Below are 16,364 nucleotides of genomic sequence, written 5' to 3'. Positions count from 1 at the left end.
GGCTGAACCACATTAAATATTGTGTGTATTTGCATGCATGTTTGTATCTTTTGTATGTTGTGTGGTGTTTAGATCTCCATTTTGTTTGTGTTGCTTCCATTGTGCTGAATGAAGGAGGGATTAATTCCTAACTGTAATCATTGTAGATAATCAATCAATCACAAAAATTGGGCAAGTTAACCTATTCACCCCATGCAGGCCATTTAGAGTACTAATCACAAGTTATTCAACAGAACAGCTTTGACACCGCGCTACACACAAATAATTTGAATTTTTCAAGTGATATGAGAATGAAACTGCTATACTATATTGCATTTTTCTTGTTACGCCCATCCTTGCGGCAATAGGTTACTCTTGATTAATATGTACAACAAGAAATATTACATGCAAAAAAAAAAAGTTACGAACTTTGAAAAGATTATTGAGGGTCAATAATGCAACTATATCTCATATTGATCTATTAGTCCGATTTGCTAATAAAGAAAAGAGAAGACTATCGCCCATCATCTAGTGCCACTATAATCTGGTCCCTTATGCTATCATACCCAATAGTTGTACTTGTAGTACAACCATTATGGCCATCAACACCAACTTTGTAGCCGTCTAAAGGTAGACTGTGAATAAGCAATTGTTCAGTCTCTTCAGTATACAAATCTACTTCAATCAATGGATACCTTTCCATCATTCGGATAATTCCCTCTAGCTCCGTTGCGACTTCCTTCATGGTAGGCCTATCCTCTCCATTTACCCTTAAGCACCTCTTTGCCAGCTTAGCAACTTCTTTGAGCTCATCAAAACTTCCATCATTCAACATTCTTTTGTCAAGAATATGAAACAAGCGATCCTCTTTCATCGAAGAAACAAAGTACATTGCTAGGTTCCTATCTTTCTCTTGCCTGTCAAAAGAAATGGCCTTCTCTCCAGTAAGTAGCTCAGCAAGGACAACTCCAAAGCTATATACATCGCTCTTCTCAGTCAATTGGCTTGAATGGAAGTACTCTGGATCCAAATATCCAAACGTCCCTTGCACCAATGTGGTAAGTTGAGTATGACCCAAAGGGACCAACCTTGAAGCTCCAAAGTCGGACACTTTTGCAGCATAAGTATTGTCGAGTAGTATGTTGGTACTCTTAATATCTCTATGAATGATTGCAGGCGAAGTTGCTGAGTGCAAGTATGCAAGTGCTCCAGCAGCTTCGGCTGCTATCTTCAAACGGATTTCCCATGAAACTAAGGTGGCGCGGTCTTCATTGTGAATATGGTCAGACAGTGTTCCATTTGTGATGAACTCGTAAACTAGTAACGGGACTTCTGTCTCTAAACAACAACCTAAAAGCTTCACCACATTCCGATGGTTGATTTGGGAAAGAACAACCACCTCATTGATGAATTGTTCAATCTGCGTTTGATCACTTACTTTGGATTTCTTGATTGCAACAATTCTATCATTTGATAAGACCCCTTTGTAAACTGTTCCAAAGCCACCTTGACCTATTATTCTAGTTTCTTCGTAGTTGTTGGTAGCCTTTTTTAGGTCTTCCGCAGTAAAGATTCTAGCTGTTTCGACTGAACCTTCATGTTTTGAGAGTTGTTGTTGAAGCATTATTCCACCATTTTGCTGGAAGAACTTTTCTCTGAGTTTGATGAGATTTCTTTTCCTGAGTATCCAATATACCCAACCACTGCCCACTACAAGTGCAAGAAGGCCTGTGCTTATACCTGAATTTAACATGAATGAAAAGTCACTACCAATTCAATCCATTGTCATAGGGGGAAAAACATTACTAAGAAATATCAATCCAAAATATAACAAATGTAGGTTTAAAATTTTAATAAATATGACCGAGTTTAGAAAGCAGGATTTCAATTCTGAATTGTGTTGGTTCTTGAAGAATTTTTATTTTGTTTTTTTCTTCTTTCATACAAAACTCACACACCCATATGTCGATCCCTCTTTTTCCACTTCAAGGGGTAGAGACACCATTAGGCTAGATCTGGGGAATGATAATCTCAGTACTTGGTAGTTTATTATGGGTGTTTCAATTATAAATAATTACACTTGAAAATACAGAAGAAATCAAGTAATTTTAGTCTTTTTTCAATTTTAATAATATTATTATTTATTTATTTATTTGTTGTTTGGATGCCAGGATGACTACGAAAACAGAATAGGAAAAATCAGCCTAAAATCTAAATAACATATGTGATTTTGCTTCAGAGATTGATTTTAAACCTCAGTGGACAATTAATAGGATTCCACTTTAATTTGACAATAACATATGAAGAAAAGTTAGGTGAATGATTATGGCCAAGAAACCCATTCTGAAAAATAAACGCCCATATTCTTGAAATTTTCATTCCATGTACTTCACAAAAGCTATTGATGAATATCGGTTACGTTTGTTGACCAAACATCGGAAGTCTAATGTGATTTTTCCTCCTAATAGTACCAAAAATAATATACAAGCTAAACACCAAGTTGCTCAATATGCGTTAACTCGGTCAACATTTTGAATATAAATGTTCTCACCTACATTTGGAATAGAGGATTTGAATGTGTTTAATGGTAGAGTAAGGTTGTTCTAAGAGATCTGACACCACATACATAAACAAAATAAATAAATAAATAATTTCTTTAACAATTCGATCAAAACTATTCAGTCTAGGATCAGGCTCATTAGGATGTTATTATATTTTAACCTTTTAACAATAATTTTTAAATATGGTTGACATTTCTTGTGCATATGATAGAGGAAGTTGTTAACAAGTTACTATCTATCCTTGTTTAATTATCAAAGTCAAAGAAAGATGAAATTACAAGGAACTAAACGTATAATTATAGTTTCTTGCTTACGTTATGGAGAAGATGAACTTGACAATAACCGAGTGATTTACAAAAATAAAAAATCACTCGTAAATAAACATATCAAAAACTTACCTAAAGCAATATGAATCAAGTTAGATCCTTCAGATTGATCTTCGGGATAGCATCCTGTTCCGTTTTTTGTTCCCTCGCCTTGGTACCCTTTTAAGCAACCACATGAAAAAGTCCCAGGCAAATTCGTGCATGTGCCGTATGTTCCGTTGCAGGGTTTTGAAGTTTCACATTCATTGATATCTGAAAATAAAAAATAAAAAATGGTGGGCTTGCATTTGGTACACAAGAACAAATTTCAGACTAACCGAGAAAAAAGAAGAAAGAGCACGAGAACAACAAATTACATGCTCAAAAACAAATTTCATGTTCAACCAACAAAGATATATTTAAGATGAAATATTCCTACATATATACTAAACCAATGTATATATGTTACCTTGGCAACCATCAATGAGATAAGGGTTCCCTTGATAACCTGATGTGCAACTGCAACGATACCCAGGTCCGTTGGTTGAATTGAGGCATTGGCTATTAAGGGCTTGACAAGCATAGGTTGATGAGTTTTTCATAGCTTCTTCACATGTCTCATTTCCAACAGCCCAATCAAGCACCACAGGGAAAGTCTCTCGCTTTTGCAAATCCTTCAGATCCAAAGATGAGAAGCTAAAAGCGGCTTCTTCGACTACGAAAGCATAACCACACGGATTAAAATCTCTTACAAGAGAATGATTCTTCAAGCTCGTGACAGCCATTTCAAAATCCTTGACTCCCTGCGGGATTGCAGTCTGGCAGCATCCGACACCCGCGCATGACCCGTTCGTCACACTCCCTACATGATCACACAGTGACAAACACCCAGTTGTGTAGTTCTCCCCCACAGTACCTACAACAACAGCCACTGTGTCACACCCAACCGCCGTAAACTTGTTCAGTGTGGTGGAGATGAAAAAATATCTCAGCTGAAGGAACGCCGTCTGTGCTTCTGGCAAACCAGTCTGGTTGTAGCAGTCTTGTGCTGTGTAAGACGAGACGTGTATTAGGCCATCGAGTGATACGTTAAGTACTTGTATGTTGCTTAGCTCCAGAAATGGTTGGGGAGGGTTGAAATGTGTTTCGTTACAAGTGATGAGGAAGGAGGGGTCGAGGTAACAATCAGGGGTTGTGCCGAACGGGAAGGGGATGCTAAGGTTTCCGCAAGTGGTGGCGCAGCCTGGCTTGGTCTGAGATGCTGCCGTTGAAGGTGTTGCTGATAAAATTGTTCCAACCATAGTGAGTTGCACAAACAATATTGCAAAACCCATGTGCAATTAATTTGATGAAACTCTCTCTCTTTAATTATAGGGCTTGAATTGGTTTCACTTTTGTAGGGACAGATCAATTCTAATATGTTCCACATTTATGGAGACTTGGTCTTGGCATCTAGACTCCAAAGTGAAAACCATCACAATTGTCTTTTCTTTTCTTTTTTTTTTATTATTTTGAAAAGTAAATAAATATTATTATTAATAAACTTTGAAAGGAACATAGTTAGCCCAGGTTAATCAAAATACAAGCCCAAAGGCAGCCCCTGAGGAGCAACAGAAATAACGAAAGCCCAAGCAGGACGCAACACAAAGCTGTGAACATAGAGAAGAAAACTCTCCCAACAGAAACTAAATAGTGTCTGGAGGCTTTGCCAGAGGACGGATAACGGAGGCTGGTAGCTCCCACTCTTCCATGATACTCCTGGAACTCGGCGGATAGGATTTGTAGCAGAATGAATTAATTGTGTTCGAATTAATTTGACTATTTTTAATTAAAAGTCTTTCTTTATATGACAAAGTATTGGTTTGGCAAATGTTGAGTCATATATAATGACAGACCACATAAACTATGAATATTTTCTATTACGGATTACCAAGTCAATTTCCAAAAACTTGTGTCAACCGGGCTCAAACAAATAAATAAATTAATAGGACCTTTGAATAAGAAAAGTTGATTGATTTGCTTACTTCACATTAGGATGGTTAGTTGTTTTATATTTTGTTTTTTAGTTAAAGTGGTTAGTTGTTTTATAACCTCAAAAAAAAACATTATGAATTTATTACACTAGTAGGACACTGATGGACACATCTACCAATATTCTGGAGTTCAAATACGGGTAGTTAATATCTAGCTCACATACTACTAAAGATAGAACTGTAAATGAATCAAATATTTGACGAAACGTTCAAGCCCGGCTCATTAAGAGAGCTAAGTTTGTTCAATAAACTAATCTCAGATAAAATTTTTAAACACATACTAATAAACGAACCAATCTTAAACAATCTCTAACTTAGTTGTATGTTCACGAAAGTGTTTGTAAACGGACTTGTTAATAAACTAGTTAGGGCTAGAGAAGATTATAAAAATAATTTTATATTTTTATGCTATGAAGACTTAGCCAACATATAATAGGCCCATTAAATATTTAGTTTTTCTTTTTAATTTTAAATGTAAAATTCAACCAAACCCAATCTATTTTCATCATTCATTCATTTTAAAACAAAAATCATGTGCATTTATCTGATACAACCCACCCCCACGTTTTATTAAAGTCTCTCACTAATATCATTTTCACTTTTTGTAAAACAATCATTAACCCTAGCCGTAGCGGCAACGCCCTCAACGGTTTACCAAGGAACACCAGACTCCATAAAGACTGCAACCACTTGATGTATTTTATCATCTAATCTTAGCCCCTCACTTTCTCTTTTCTTATCTTACCTCTCTATTTTCAGTCATGAGTAGTAGTCCATCATGGTGAAGACTGAAGATCTATAAATAGGTTTCAACGATGATGTCTTAAGATCGGTGCATAGGATTCGATGATGATTTTTGGTATATACATGGAGAATGTTTATGTGGATTACAGGTAAATGACTCGAGCTCTATTCAAGCCGTGCTTGAGCTCGTCAAACAGCGTCGAGCCCAGCTTGATTATGGCTCAGAGCCAGGCTCGAACAAGCTAGAACATGAGTAGGATTTGCCGAGCAGAGCCTGAACACTGCAAAACTCGGTTCAGCCCTAACTAAAGCACTCGGGTGCTCTACCCTCTATTCTCTTATATAAAATTACAAAAACATCCTCACACAATGTTTGGTTCCTAATTTTTTAATCTCATAAGTGTCCTTTTTTATTTACACACTCTCTCTGTCACACATTTTCCTTCTATAAACTACTACTAAGATAGAACACACAGAATTAGAGATGCATACGGTCTGGTTCGGTATGGTTTTTGGTGAAACCGGAATCGTTTCCAATGATTCATAGAAATTGAATCCACTGATTCATAGAAATTGAAACTAGAACCGAAATCGTTGCAACATGGAACCGGTTCCACGGTTCCAATTCCCTTTTTTATTTTTAGCAATACCTTGACCGTGCTAAGATGAAATAGACAAAACAATCATGGCCATTAAGCAAAAAACAAAAATAATACAACCCAAATAATCATATATAAATATATAGATAAGTGCAATAAGATCCGGATATTGTATCATTAATATGTCACATGCAAGTTTGTAACATAACAAAAACTATTATAACTTAGGTGAGCTAAAATACCAAGTCTTGGGAGTATCTGTTACCCTTTTACACATCACCAGCACATGAACATGAGAGCTAGGTGGTGACTACTAAAATCGTGATCGTTGACTTTCCAGTTTCCATGCGATGGCTTGCTCCTAAGATGCCGGCCTATCCATTCGTTGTACATTTTGATATATAATGTAGTACATGAAAACATACCTATATATATATATATATTATATTACGATTTTGATTTTTAATTGACATGTTTTACATGAATATTCTTCCAATAAGATTACAACAGCATATAATCGAAGTATTTTAAAAAGTTTACCGTCAAACAAACATCAACAGGTATATATATTAGTAAGTATATAATAATAAAAATATATAATTATTAGTATGATTCTGGTTCCTAACTGTTCCGGTTCCATAGTCTGGAACCGGAACCGGATCTTAACGGTTCCAAAAATTTGGAGTTGGAATCGAAGTACCGGTTTCGATTCTTATTTCTAACGGTTTTACTGGTTCTTTGTGCACCCCTTACTATTATAACTTAATAGAGCTAAAATACCTAGTCTTGGGGGTATCTGTTACCCTTTTACACAAAAGACCAGCTCATGAACATGAAAGCTAGGGAGTGAGTAGAATCGTCGTCCTTGAGAACTTTCCATGCAATGGCTTGCTCGTAAGACACCGGCCTGTTATTCATAATGTATTTTGATATATAATATAGTACGTGAAAACATAAATTTATTTTATATATATATATATATATATATATATATATATATATATTACGATTTTGATTTTTAATGGAGAGGTTTTACATGAATATTCTTTTAATAGGATTACTGCAACATATAATCAGAGTATTTTAAAAAATTTACAACCAAACAAGCATCAATAGGTCTATATATTAATAATTATATAACTAAAAATAATAATATATATAATATAATTATTATTAATAATTATATTATTACTTTGAGTTTCTATTTTTATGGCACTCTACTAACATTAATCTTTAGACAAAAATACCCTTTTAAGTTATCTAATCTTTCTTCTTCTCTCCTCTTTTAATCGAGGATGTGTGGTTATGTGAATAGATTTTGAAAAAGGAAAAAAGTATAGATAGGATAATTCATTTACAAGAGATGGATGGATTCGGAAAAAAATAAATAAATAAATAAAAAGAGCGAGAAAAAAAAAAATCCAAAAAGAATAAAAAGAAAGGTAAAAACAAAAGAAGAAAAAATTGATTATATATTTTTTCCTTTTTTGTTTTTTCCTAAATATATATATATATATATATATATATATATATGTTTCTTGTTGTTTTTATTTTTTATTTTTACAACTATCCTTGTATAAAAGGATTTAAAAAAAAAAGAAAAAATAAAAAGAAAAGGAAATAATTCATTCACCAAAAAAGAAATATATATATATATATAAACAATTTTGTATATATATATTTTTAAATCTCATAATCTATCTTGTTCTTTTTTCTTCTTTTTGTTTAAATTTTGTTCTATCTCTTTTTCTTTTTTTTTTAAAAATGTCTTAGAATCCATTTCTTGTGAATGGATTATCCTATCTAATTTTTTTTTTTCCTTTTTCAACATCCATTCACATCACATTAGTTATTATTATTATTGTTATTATTATTATTATTATATATATACATCCGCACACATCCCCACATAAATCGATTAAAAGAGGAGATAAGAAGAAAGGCATAATTTAAAAGGATATTTTTGTCTAAAAAGTAATGTTAGCAGGGTCCCATAAAAATAAAAAACTCAAAGTAATTAATGCATTTAAAACTAACCAATCCTAACTGCGACTGTGAATTGACTGTCGCTTGCGCGACTGCAATTAGCACTCTTCTTGTTTGGATACAGTTCAGAAAGAGTGATGACGTTTATATTGGAAATACAATGTAGTAATTGTGTAATTTATTTATTTATATTTTTTTAAAAGTTCAATTTTAAAACATCAAATGGGTAAATAAAATTGTAATATGAAGTTTTTAAACAGGAAAAGAATACCCATAATGCTATAAATCCCAAATTAGTTATTAAATTCATATTATAAATGATGTAAGAAATATCAATTTTTGTTTCTAGAATAATATTATATATATAATTTAATTTGGTAGCTATAATGGGTGGGCGTTTGTCCATTAATCTGGAAAAACGTTAAGTTGTTGGGTAATGCTACATACCCACTCATTTATACATTTTTCAATTCTTATCTAGACCCAATGTGGGACAAGTCTCACTTGTAACATTCTTTCCCACCCGAACCCGCATAACCTGCACAACTAGGGGTGCAAATGAGCCGAGCCGATCTTTAGCTCGCTCGAGCTTGGCTCGGCGAGTTTCGAATGGTGCTTGAGCTCAGCTCGGGCTCGTCCAAGCTTGACTTAGGTAAGCTCGAGCTCGGCTTGCCAATATTTGAATAAGCTCAGGCTCGGCTTGGTTCAACCTCGCATTTCAAAAATTTTCTTCTTACTCATTGTCATCTCTACAAATCATTCTACTTTATCTGTAATGACCTAGTCATTTTCCTTCCTTTCCTTTTCTCAGATTTTTATGGAATTTTTTTTTTTCGTTGTCTTTTCTTTTCTGAGTTCGGTTTCTCATCACTTTGTGTCGTCTTGAGTGCTTGGGGATGGTTTCTGAGATTCTTTCCTTTGGATTGACAACGTCCTTTAAGGACCAAGTCATTTCCATATTTTCACTTTTTGGACACTATTCACTTTTTGACTTTTCCCCGTTTGTCACTTTGTTGGCATAACCTCACTTTTCATGTTCATAGTTAGTTTTTGACTTCAAGTACCTTCATTCTAAGTGGCTTCCACGAAATATGTATCTTTACTTTTGTGGAAAAGTACTCTGCTTGGTCTAGTGTCTATAGGGTCATGGATGCATAGTTCTTCAGAAAAAATTTCTTTTCTTGGGGTATTTTTCGTAAATATTTCAGGAGTTTTTAAGAAAATATTTTTGAAAGATATTTTCATTCTGGGTCATTAATGTAGTTAACCCTTTTTGTAGGGGTCATTATGCAATTAACGAAAGTTATTGCAAAATTGCCTCGTTTTGATCCTGGATTCTCGTACGAGATTCAATTTCACTTTTCGTCAAGTCGTGTACTCTTAGAATTTCCTTCCGGTCGTTTTTTCCCATTTTTAAGGTTTCTAACCCCGGTTGCTGCCAAACTTGTTCGGGGCATATCTTTCTACTCGGGACTCGATTTTCGACGCCGGTTATTCTATTATTCATATTTTCTCATTTTGGTTCATTTTCATCATGGAGTTTTGCCGTTTGAGCACGTTTGCTCAGATTTCACCTTTTCAGACCCGGCGGGACCCGTTCGGGACACTTTTAGGGTTTTTCTATAAATAGGGGATTATGAAATGAAAAGTGAACTTTTTCATCTTCTTCCTCCCTTTCTTGGCCGGTAATCCATGGCAGCCTTGGGTTGCCACCCTTCTCTCTTCTTTTCCGACCACTTCCATTTGGTATTTTGCCGTAGTGCCTTAGCGTTTATTGTAGGCCTTGGTGAGATCTTTTATTCCCCCTTATTGGATTTCCGTTTGGGCCATTTTTTGAGTTTGGGTTTGAAGCCAAGTTACGAATTTGGTAGGACTTCCTTGGAGTTTAATGTTCACTGTGTTGTCCCCGACAAAACCCCGAAGTATCGTCGGATTCGGAGCGGTTTCATTTTGGTGGCTTTTGAGATTTTCATCTTAAATTGAGGTAGGGGATGTCTTAGGTTTATATTAATGTTATATTGATTGTTTTAGAAGCTTATATTGTAATGACCCTATCATTTTCCTTCCTTTCCTTTTTCTCATATTTTTACGGAGAATTTTTTTTTTTTCGGTTATATTTTCTTTTCTGAGTGCGGTTTCTCGTGTTGATGGGAGGAAGTCGTGGTTGTACCTTGCATGGAATTAACTTGTGATATGCTATTAAAATATAATATTGATGCATATTTTTTTGGCTTCCAAAGGTTTGGTAAGTGGTGGAGTCATTTTTAGAGATAACGATGGGTCTGTTTTAAAATTGGTGATTGTAATGACCCGGTCATTTTTCTTCCTTTTCTTTTTCTCAGATTTTTACGGATATTTTTTTCCGTTGTCTTTTCCTTTTTGTGTTCGGTTTTTCATCACTTGATGTCGTCTCGAGTGCTCTGGAATGATTTCCGAGACTCTTTTCCTTGGATTGACAACCTCCTTTGGGGATTGTGTCATTTCCATATTTTATTTTTTTGAACACTATTCACATTTAGTTTTTTTCTAGTTTATCCTTTTTCCTGGCACAATCCACTTTTTTTGCTCGGATTTGATTCCAGTTTTGCATGCATTCATGATATTTGATTTCCATGATAGTGGTATTTTTACTTTTCTAGAAAAGTACGTTAATTGCTTACTTCTTTCATAAAGGGACATTAATGCATACTTTAGTATAATTATCCTTAACTTGTGGGGTTTTAGTGTAATTAAATAAAGTAATAATTTTTCATCTTGGGGACCATTTTGCTATTAAACTTGGAAGATATTTTCAAAAAGGACCTTTTTCTAATTTTTGAAAAGTGTGACAAGTGTCACACTCTCATTGGTCCACTTATTGACATTTGTGTGGAAACACTTTGATGCATTAGATGATGACATTTGGAGTGTGATGATTCACCCACTTGTTGGCCTAGGATTGGTGCACTTGTTGGCTTGGATGGTTAACAAGTGTAGGTGTGGGATAAAGCCTAGGAAGGAGCCATGGATTGGTGACAAGTGTAGGGCCATAATTTAGTCTTGCAAATATCTTTGGGCCGCTTTAGGATTATGGTTTTAAAGAAGGGTTTTTGTGCAATTGACCATAAATGTGTATGTTGACTATGGTGTAAGATCACATAGTGAGTGGAGGATCTCTATTTCCTCCACTCACACTTCATTCATTGTTTTCATTTCCTTTCTCACCAAAAACCCTAGCCTCCATGGATGGAGCTTGAAGCCTTAAGCCTTGACCTTGATTTTTGAGGGTCTTCCACTCACCTTAGATCATTAATCTTGGGAGACAAAAGTTTCTTCTCATTTTCCTCTTCATAACCCTTGAAGGGTTTGCCATTTTGTGTTGATTTGCCTTGGATTCAAGAGAAACAATCCTCTTGTGAGGTAGGGGATGTTTTAGGGTTATATTTTATTTCTTGCATGCTATTGATGCTTATATGAGTTGTATGCATGTCTTTTGCTAATTTAAGAAATTATGATTTATCATAACTTACATGTAACTCATTTTAAACTTGTTAAATAGCATGGCCATGAGTTGATCTTTAATATATATTGACTTGGGATGATTTAAATGAGTTTTCAAATCTAGAGATTTAATGGATTTAATTTGATTTAAATTCTAGTAAATTGTATTTTACTTATATTCTATTTTAGACTAGACATATGGTATGACCATGATTTGGTGCTTGTTATATATTAATTTAGGATCATTTGAACAACTTTTGAAATCTAGAGATTTAATTAAAATTGAATTAATTAAAATCTACATGATGATGTCTTGGTTATTTTGCTCTTTTGATTTGATATATGTATTGAGCATGCTATGTTGTTTAACATAGATTAATTTGACATTGTTTGGGATAGATTTGAAATCTAGAGACTTTCCATGATTAGGTTGAAAATCTCTTAAAATGTAGCATTCTAATTACCTTGTGAGCATGCTACTAATTTGAAGTATATTTAGTACTTGTGGCCTCTAAAAATGGTATTTAGACTTAACATGATATAGAATATCATTGATTAGTAAAGCTTGTTTAAATGTATCTTGCGTAGGTATATAGCTTATCTAGAATATTACAATTGTTTACCTTGGAAACTAGTTACTAAATTGAAGCTTATTTAGTACTGGTGGCTTAGGATGGTAATGCGACTCAATTGTTGTAAAATATTCTTGTTTTGTGTATAAATTGCATATTGAGGACTTGACATGTCATATGCTATTTAAACTTGAATTCTAGGACATAGTCTGTGTGGAATCAACCTTACTTGTGCATGCAATGTGGTAACTTGCATTTGATTTTGTATAAGTTTTGAACTTATTGGTTTTGGAAAGCTTGTGAGGACATATATTATGTGGTGGCTAGGGTTGGCTCTAGTACGGAGATAAGTATCTTCTAAGTCATAAGTGCGCACTAGGTAGTACCTTGTGGGTCGTAATTACCCGAAAATACTTGCTTAGTCTAGCGACAGCATGTCCTAGTCTTTCCACTATTTTTTGTTTTTGCATTTAATTTTAAGTTGTTAATCATAGATTACTTATAGCTTGAGAACTGATGCTTGTTTGGGACAATTGAATACTATTTAGTATACTTGAACTTGTATACTTGTTCCGTGAGTTTGACTTTCATTTAGTATACTTGTGACATGTATACTTGTCTTATGTGCATTTTGTTGAGCTTAATATACTTATGTTCGTATACTTGATTTATGAGATTTTCATATAAAATGTATACTTGGGTAATATGCTTAGACATTGTGTGACTTGTCTTAATATGGTTAGTATACTTGGAAATAAATGCTTGTATGTCGTGTATCATATTTTAATATGGTTTAGTGTACTTGGGCATGTATACTTGGATGCCGTTGTTCGCTTTAACTTGCATGGGTAGCTTAGGATGCTCCCCGAGTCTCACTTGACATAGACGTTAGGTGGCATGAGCCCTTTAACATGTTTCACCATAAAGTGATATAATTATAAAATGCTAGGTCGATGCATACTCATTTCCTACGAGTAGCTTTATGTTACTCACCCCTACAATACTGGGGCATATTTCAGGTATAAGAATTAAAGTTGAGACTCCCATTATGCTTAGATGACTTGTGGACTTGGAGATTTCCATTGTGTGAAGATTGGCTTGAAATGCCTTTATAGCTTTATATGTCAAAATGTGTATATTTGATTCCATTAATGTAATGTGTATGTAAGTACACTCTTTACTATTCGTCGACTTTTTTTTGAAAATCGTCACGACCGATCCGAAACTTCCGGAGGTCTTGTGGGTGTATTTTAAGATTGCGTTTTCAATTTAGGCAATTTAAAAACCTCCTGAAGCCCTATTTCCAAAACTTGGGCAGTAGCTCGGATTTTTTTTTCCTCTTAACCTGATTTTTCTTGGGGGCATTCTGGGCATTTTAGAATGCATTTTTTTATTTCCGTCTGCTCTCAGGGTAGGAAACTTGATTTTAGAGGGGGTTTCTTCTTTAAGTTTTTCCAGAAAAGTCTGTTTAGATGCCTGTTTTTACTCTCAGTTGCAGCAGTAGTGGGTTGACGGCACTGTAGCTGTCACGGCCTTCGCTGCGACGTCGATTTTGTTTTTCACCTTTCTCCCTCATCCGGACTCCAAATCAAGTGAATTTTTTTTTTAAATTGATTAATTTTTCATTGTCTATCCAAAGTTGTGCTCAGTGGTACCCAGATATTTCTAGATAATTACCAGTTTACCCTTTTAGCTTTATTGCTCGTTTTTCTTTGTTTTGTTGTTTCTCCTTCGTCCGGAATCCGAATAATGAAATTCTTGAGTCCATCATGATTAGTTTTTCATTGTCTTCCTAGTGGTGTGCTCGATAGCACTTGAATCCAATTTTTTTTTTTGCAAAATCACCACTTTGCCCCTAGGTTCCTTTTTGTCCGTTTTTGAAACGACACTTCCGTATTTGTTTTCCTTTGGGGTTTCATAACCTCATTGAGGGTCACATTGGTATCTTAGAGACGCATTCTATCTCTAGAAACCGTTGTTTCACCTTTCGCTTCTGCATTTCGGATCCTATCGAGTCATCTTTTGGTCATCACTGAAGCACCGGGTTTACAAAACTTGGGCCGTCACAAGTGGTATCAGAGCTCCTAGGTTTGAATACCTTAGACAACGGATTTTGGGTGCATATCATGTTTGTGTTGTCATGCTCTATTTGTTTATATGCTTTATGATAGCATGTTTTGGTTTGATAACATGTTTATGTGCCTAGGTGGTATATGTAGTATATCGTTTGGTTAAAGCATGATTTTATTCTAGTATAAGAAGCATGACATATGATGTATGCTAGGTTAGATTTGTATATGCATATTGTTTTGTGTATTTGATAGGACTTGGGATTAGTCACGGATGTTTGCCTCGAGGTTGGGTTGTTTGGTGAGTTTGCACTTAGTGCAATATTTGGTGTGATTTGGTTTTGTTTAGGCACTCTTCTTAGATGTTGTTAGCAATTGTCAATTTGGTTTCATGGTAGTTTAGGTCGTTGTTGACCTAGCGTTGGCTTTGGATAGGTGGATGGTCACCTTTTGTTTAGGCTCTCGTGGGGTGAGCCATTAGGCATAGCCGTAGTGCTGGATTTGTTGGTTTTAGGCCATGATGAAGTTGTGGACCTCTTAAGATCCTTACTTGTTTTGGAAGATTCCTCTAAGATTGCAATTTTCGTGGGCGGGTACGTTTGTGGGCGGGTGCATGGCACTGTCATGCTACCGTGCTGGCTAGCTACAAGCGCAGTTTGGATAGAATCAGTGTTGGTTTTGTTTTGATAGTCGTTTTCCTTTGATCAGTGATGATGATGGTTGTTTTGGGGATCAGTCGTGGTAATTGATTTAGTTGTTATTGGTATGGCTGTAGTTGCCATTTTCCTTGAGGAGTTCTTGCGTGATGACGCTTTTGGGATCAAGTCGATTGGTTGATGTTTCGGGTAGTGAGAGCACTGCACTGTTAGTGTCACTTGTAGTGTCACCTTTAGATTTGGAGTTAGATTGTTAGAGTCTTACCGTTGTGGTAAGGTCTCACGTTTGTTTGGAGTCAGATTATAGCTAGGACTTATTTTCCTTTTACCTAGACACTCTAGGACACGATATCCATAGGGTTCATTGTTGCATCATCTTATCTTCAACAGTTTCGTTTACTACCATGTTAGTAGTATGATTTATGTTATTACGATGCATGAGTAGGTAGAGGTCTATCCACATTTGTTTTCTTGTTGTATAACATTAGCATACCTTATTTACATGCTTAGAGATGCCATGTTGTTACTTTGGTTTAATAATATGCTTTTGCATTACGTGGAGACATGCTGCATGTACCTTTCATTTTATCTATGTGAGTATATTTGCTTACTTGGTAGTTGCATTCCTTGTCATATGCATGACTTTCATGTTTAGTTTTCCCTTTTGTTTCCTCCAGTCGCACTTAGTGCGTATGTGGGTTTTGTAATGGTTCCATTGTGAGATTCCTTGTGAAGGAGTTTTCACATTTGTTTTGTTTTGAGCTGTCCACTTCCCTAAGGTTCGTGTTCGTTGTGTTAACACTCGTGGGGGGATAGGTTTCTTTGTATTTTTCTTGGTTTCTCTTCTCTTCATCGCCTCATGCATAGTTTTGGGGTCGGTTGGTCCGTGCAGATCACTGTGGTTGTCTTGAGTCCTTGGTGAGGGTTTGGTGGATTTTGGTCGACTTACTTCCAAGTAAGGGGTAAAATCTTTGACCTTGTTGTCTTTTGTTTCAGAGGTGGAGTCGTGGTGTTGTCCTTCTTAGGACTGGTGGTTTTCTTTCTTTCATGTCTTCCCTTGGGGAGTTTTTACCGTGTTTGTTAACGGAGTTATGGTGCTCAGTGTGAGTTGATTTGTGTGAGATCATTTTACGAGGACTTGTGTCTATATTATTGAGGATTTTTTTTTTGATTTGTGAGGTGAGCTCGATGCTCTTTTGAGAATGTCTTTTGGAGACTTGTTTCGATTTTGGAGACCTAGATGTGGTTGACCCTTAGGAGAGGTTTTGAAGGATCGTAGTTGGATTTGGCTTGTTTGTGAAGTTTTCTCGTCCTAGTTATGGCTAGGCATCATTTTGAGGAATTGTAATTCCAATGATTGGGTATGGAATGAAATTGAGG

General features: G+C 35.3%; 1 protein-coding gene across 1 annotated transcript; it reads right to left on the bottom strand.

Moving 5' to 3' along the window:
- Window positions 1–291: 291 nt before the first annotated feature.
- On the bottom strand, window positions 292–4,219 carry LOC132273787 (putative wall-associated receptor kinase-like 16). The gene is made up of 3 exons (XM_059774844.1): window positions 3,315–4,219; window positions 2,939–3,118; window positions 292–1,719 (listed from the first exon to the last, which is right to left on the bottom strand). Exons 1-3 carry the CDS (start codon window positions 4,177–4,179, stop codon window positions 494–496), a joined length of 2,271 nt encoding a protein of 756 aa, XP_059630827.1. The 5' UTR covers window positions 4,180–4,219; the 3' UTR covers window positions 292–493.
- Between the last annotated feature and the right edge of the window lie 12,145 nt (window positions 4,220–16,364).

The sequence above is a fragment of the Cornus florida genome, unplaced genomic scaffold (assembly GCF_030987335.1).
Source record: "Cornus florida cultivar Cherokee Brave unplaced genomic scaffold, ASM3098733v1 CherokeeBrave_3.0.0_Hap2_Chr09, whole genome shotgun sequence".
NCBI classification, from domain to species: Eukaryota; Viridiplantae; Streptophyta; class Magnoliopsida; order Cornales; family Cornaceae; genus Cornus; species Cornus florida.
Note: the sequence above shows the minus strand (reverse complement) of the source record. Positions and strands in the feature narration are given on the sequence as shown.

What these genes read in the sequence shown, in the direction of transcription:
- LOC132273787 (XM_059774844.1), bottom strand. Translation starts at nt 4,179, where the DNA reads ATGGGTTTTGCAATATTGTTTGTGCAACTCACTATGGTTGGAACAATT. An exon ending in TCTCATTGATGGTTGCCAAG is followed by an intron (nt 3,119 to 3,314) that starts GTAACATATATA and finishes TTTTATTTTCAG; the next exon opens with ATATCAATGAATGTGAAACT. An exon ending in CTTGATTCATATTGCTTTAG is followed by an intron (nt 1,720 to 2,938) that starts GTAAGTTTTTGA and finishes TGTTAAATTCAG; the next exon opens with GTATAAGCACAGGCCTTCTT.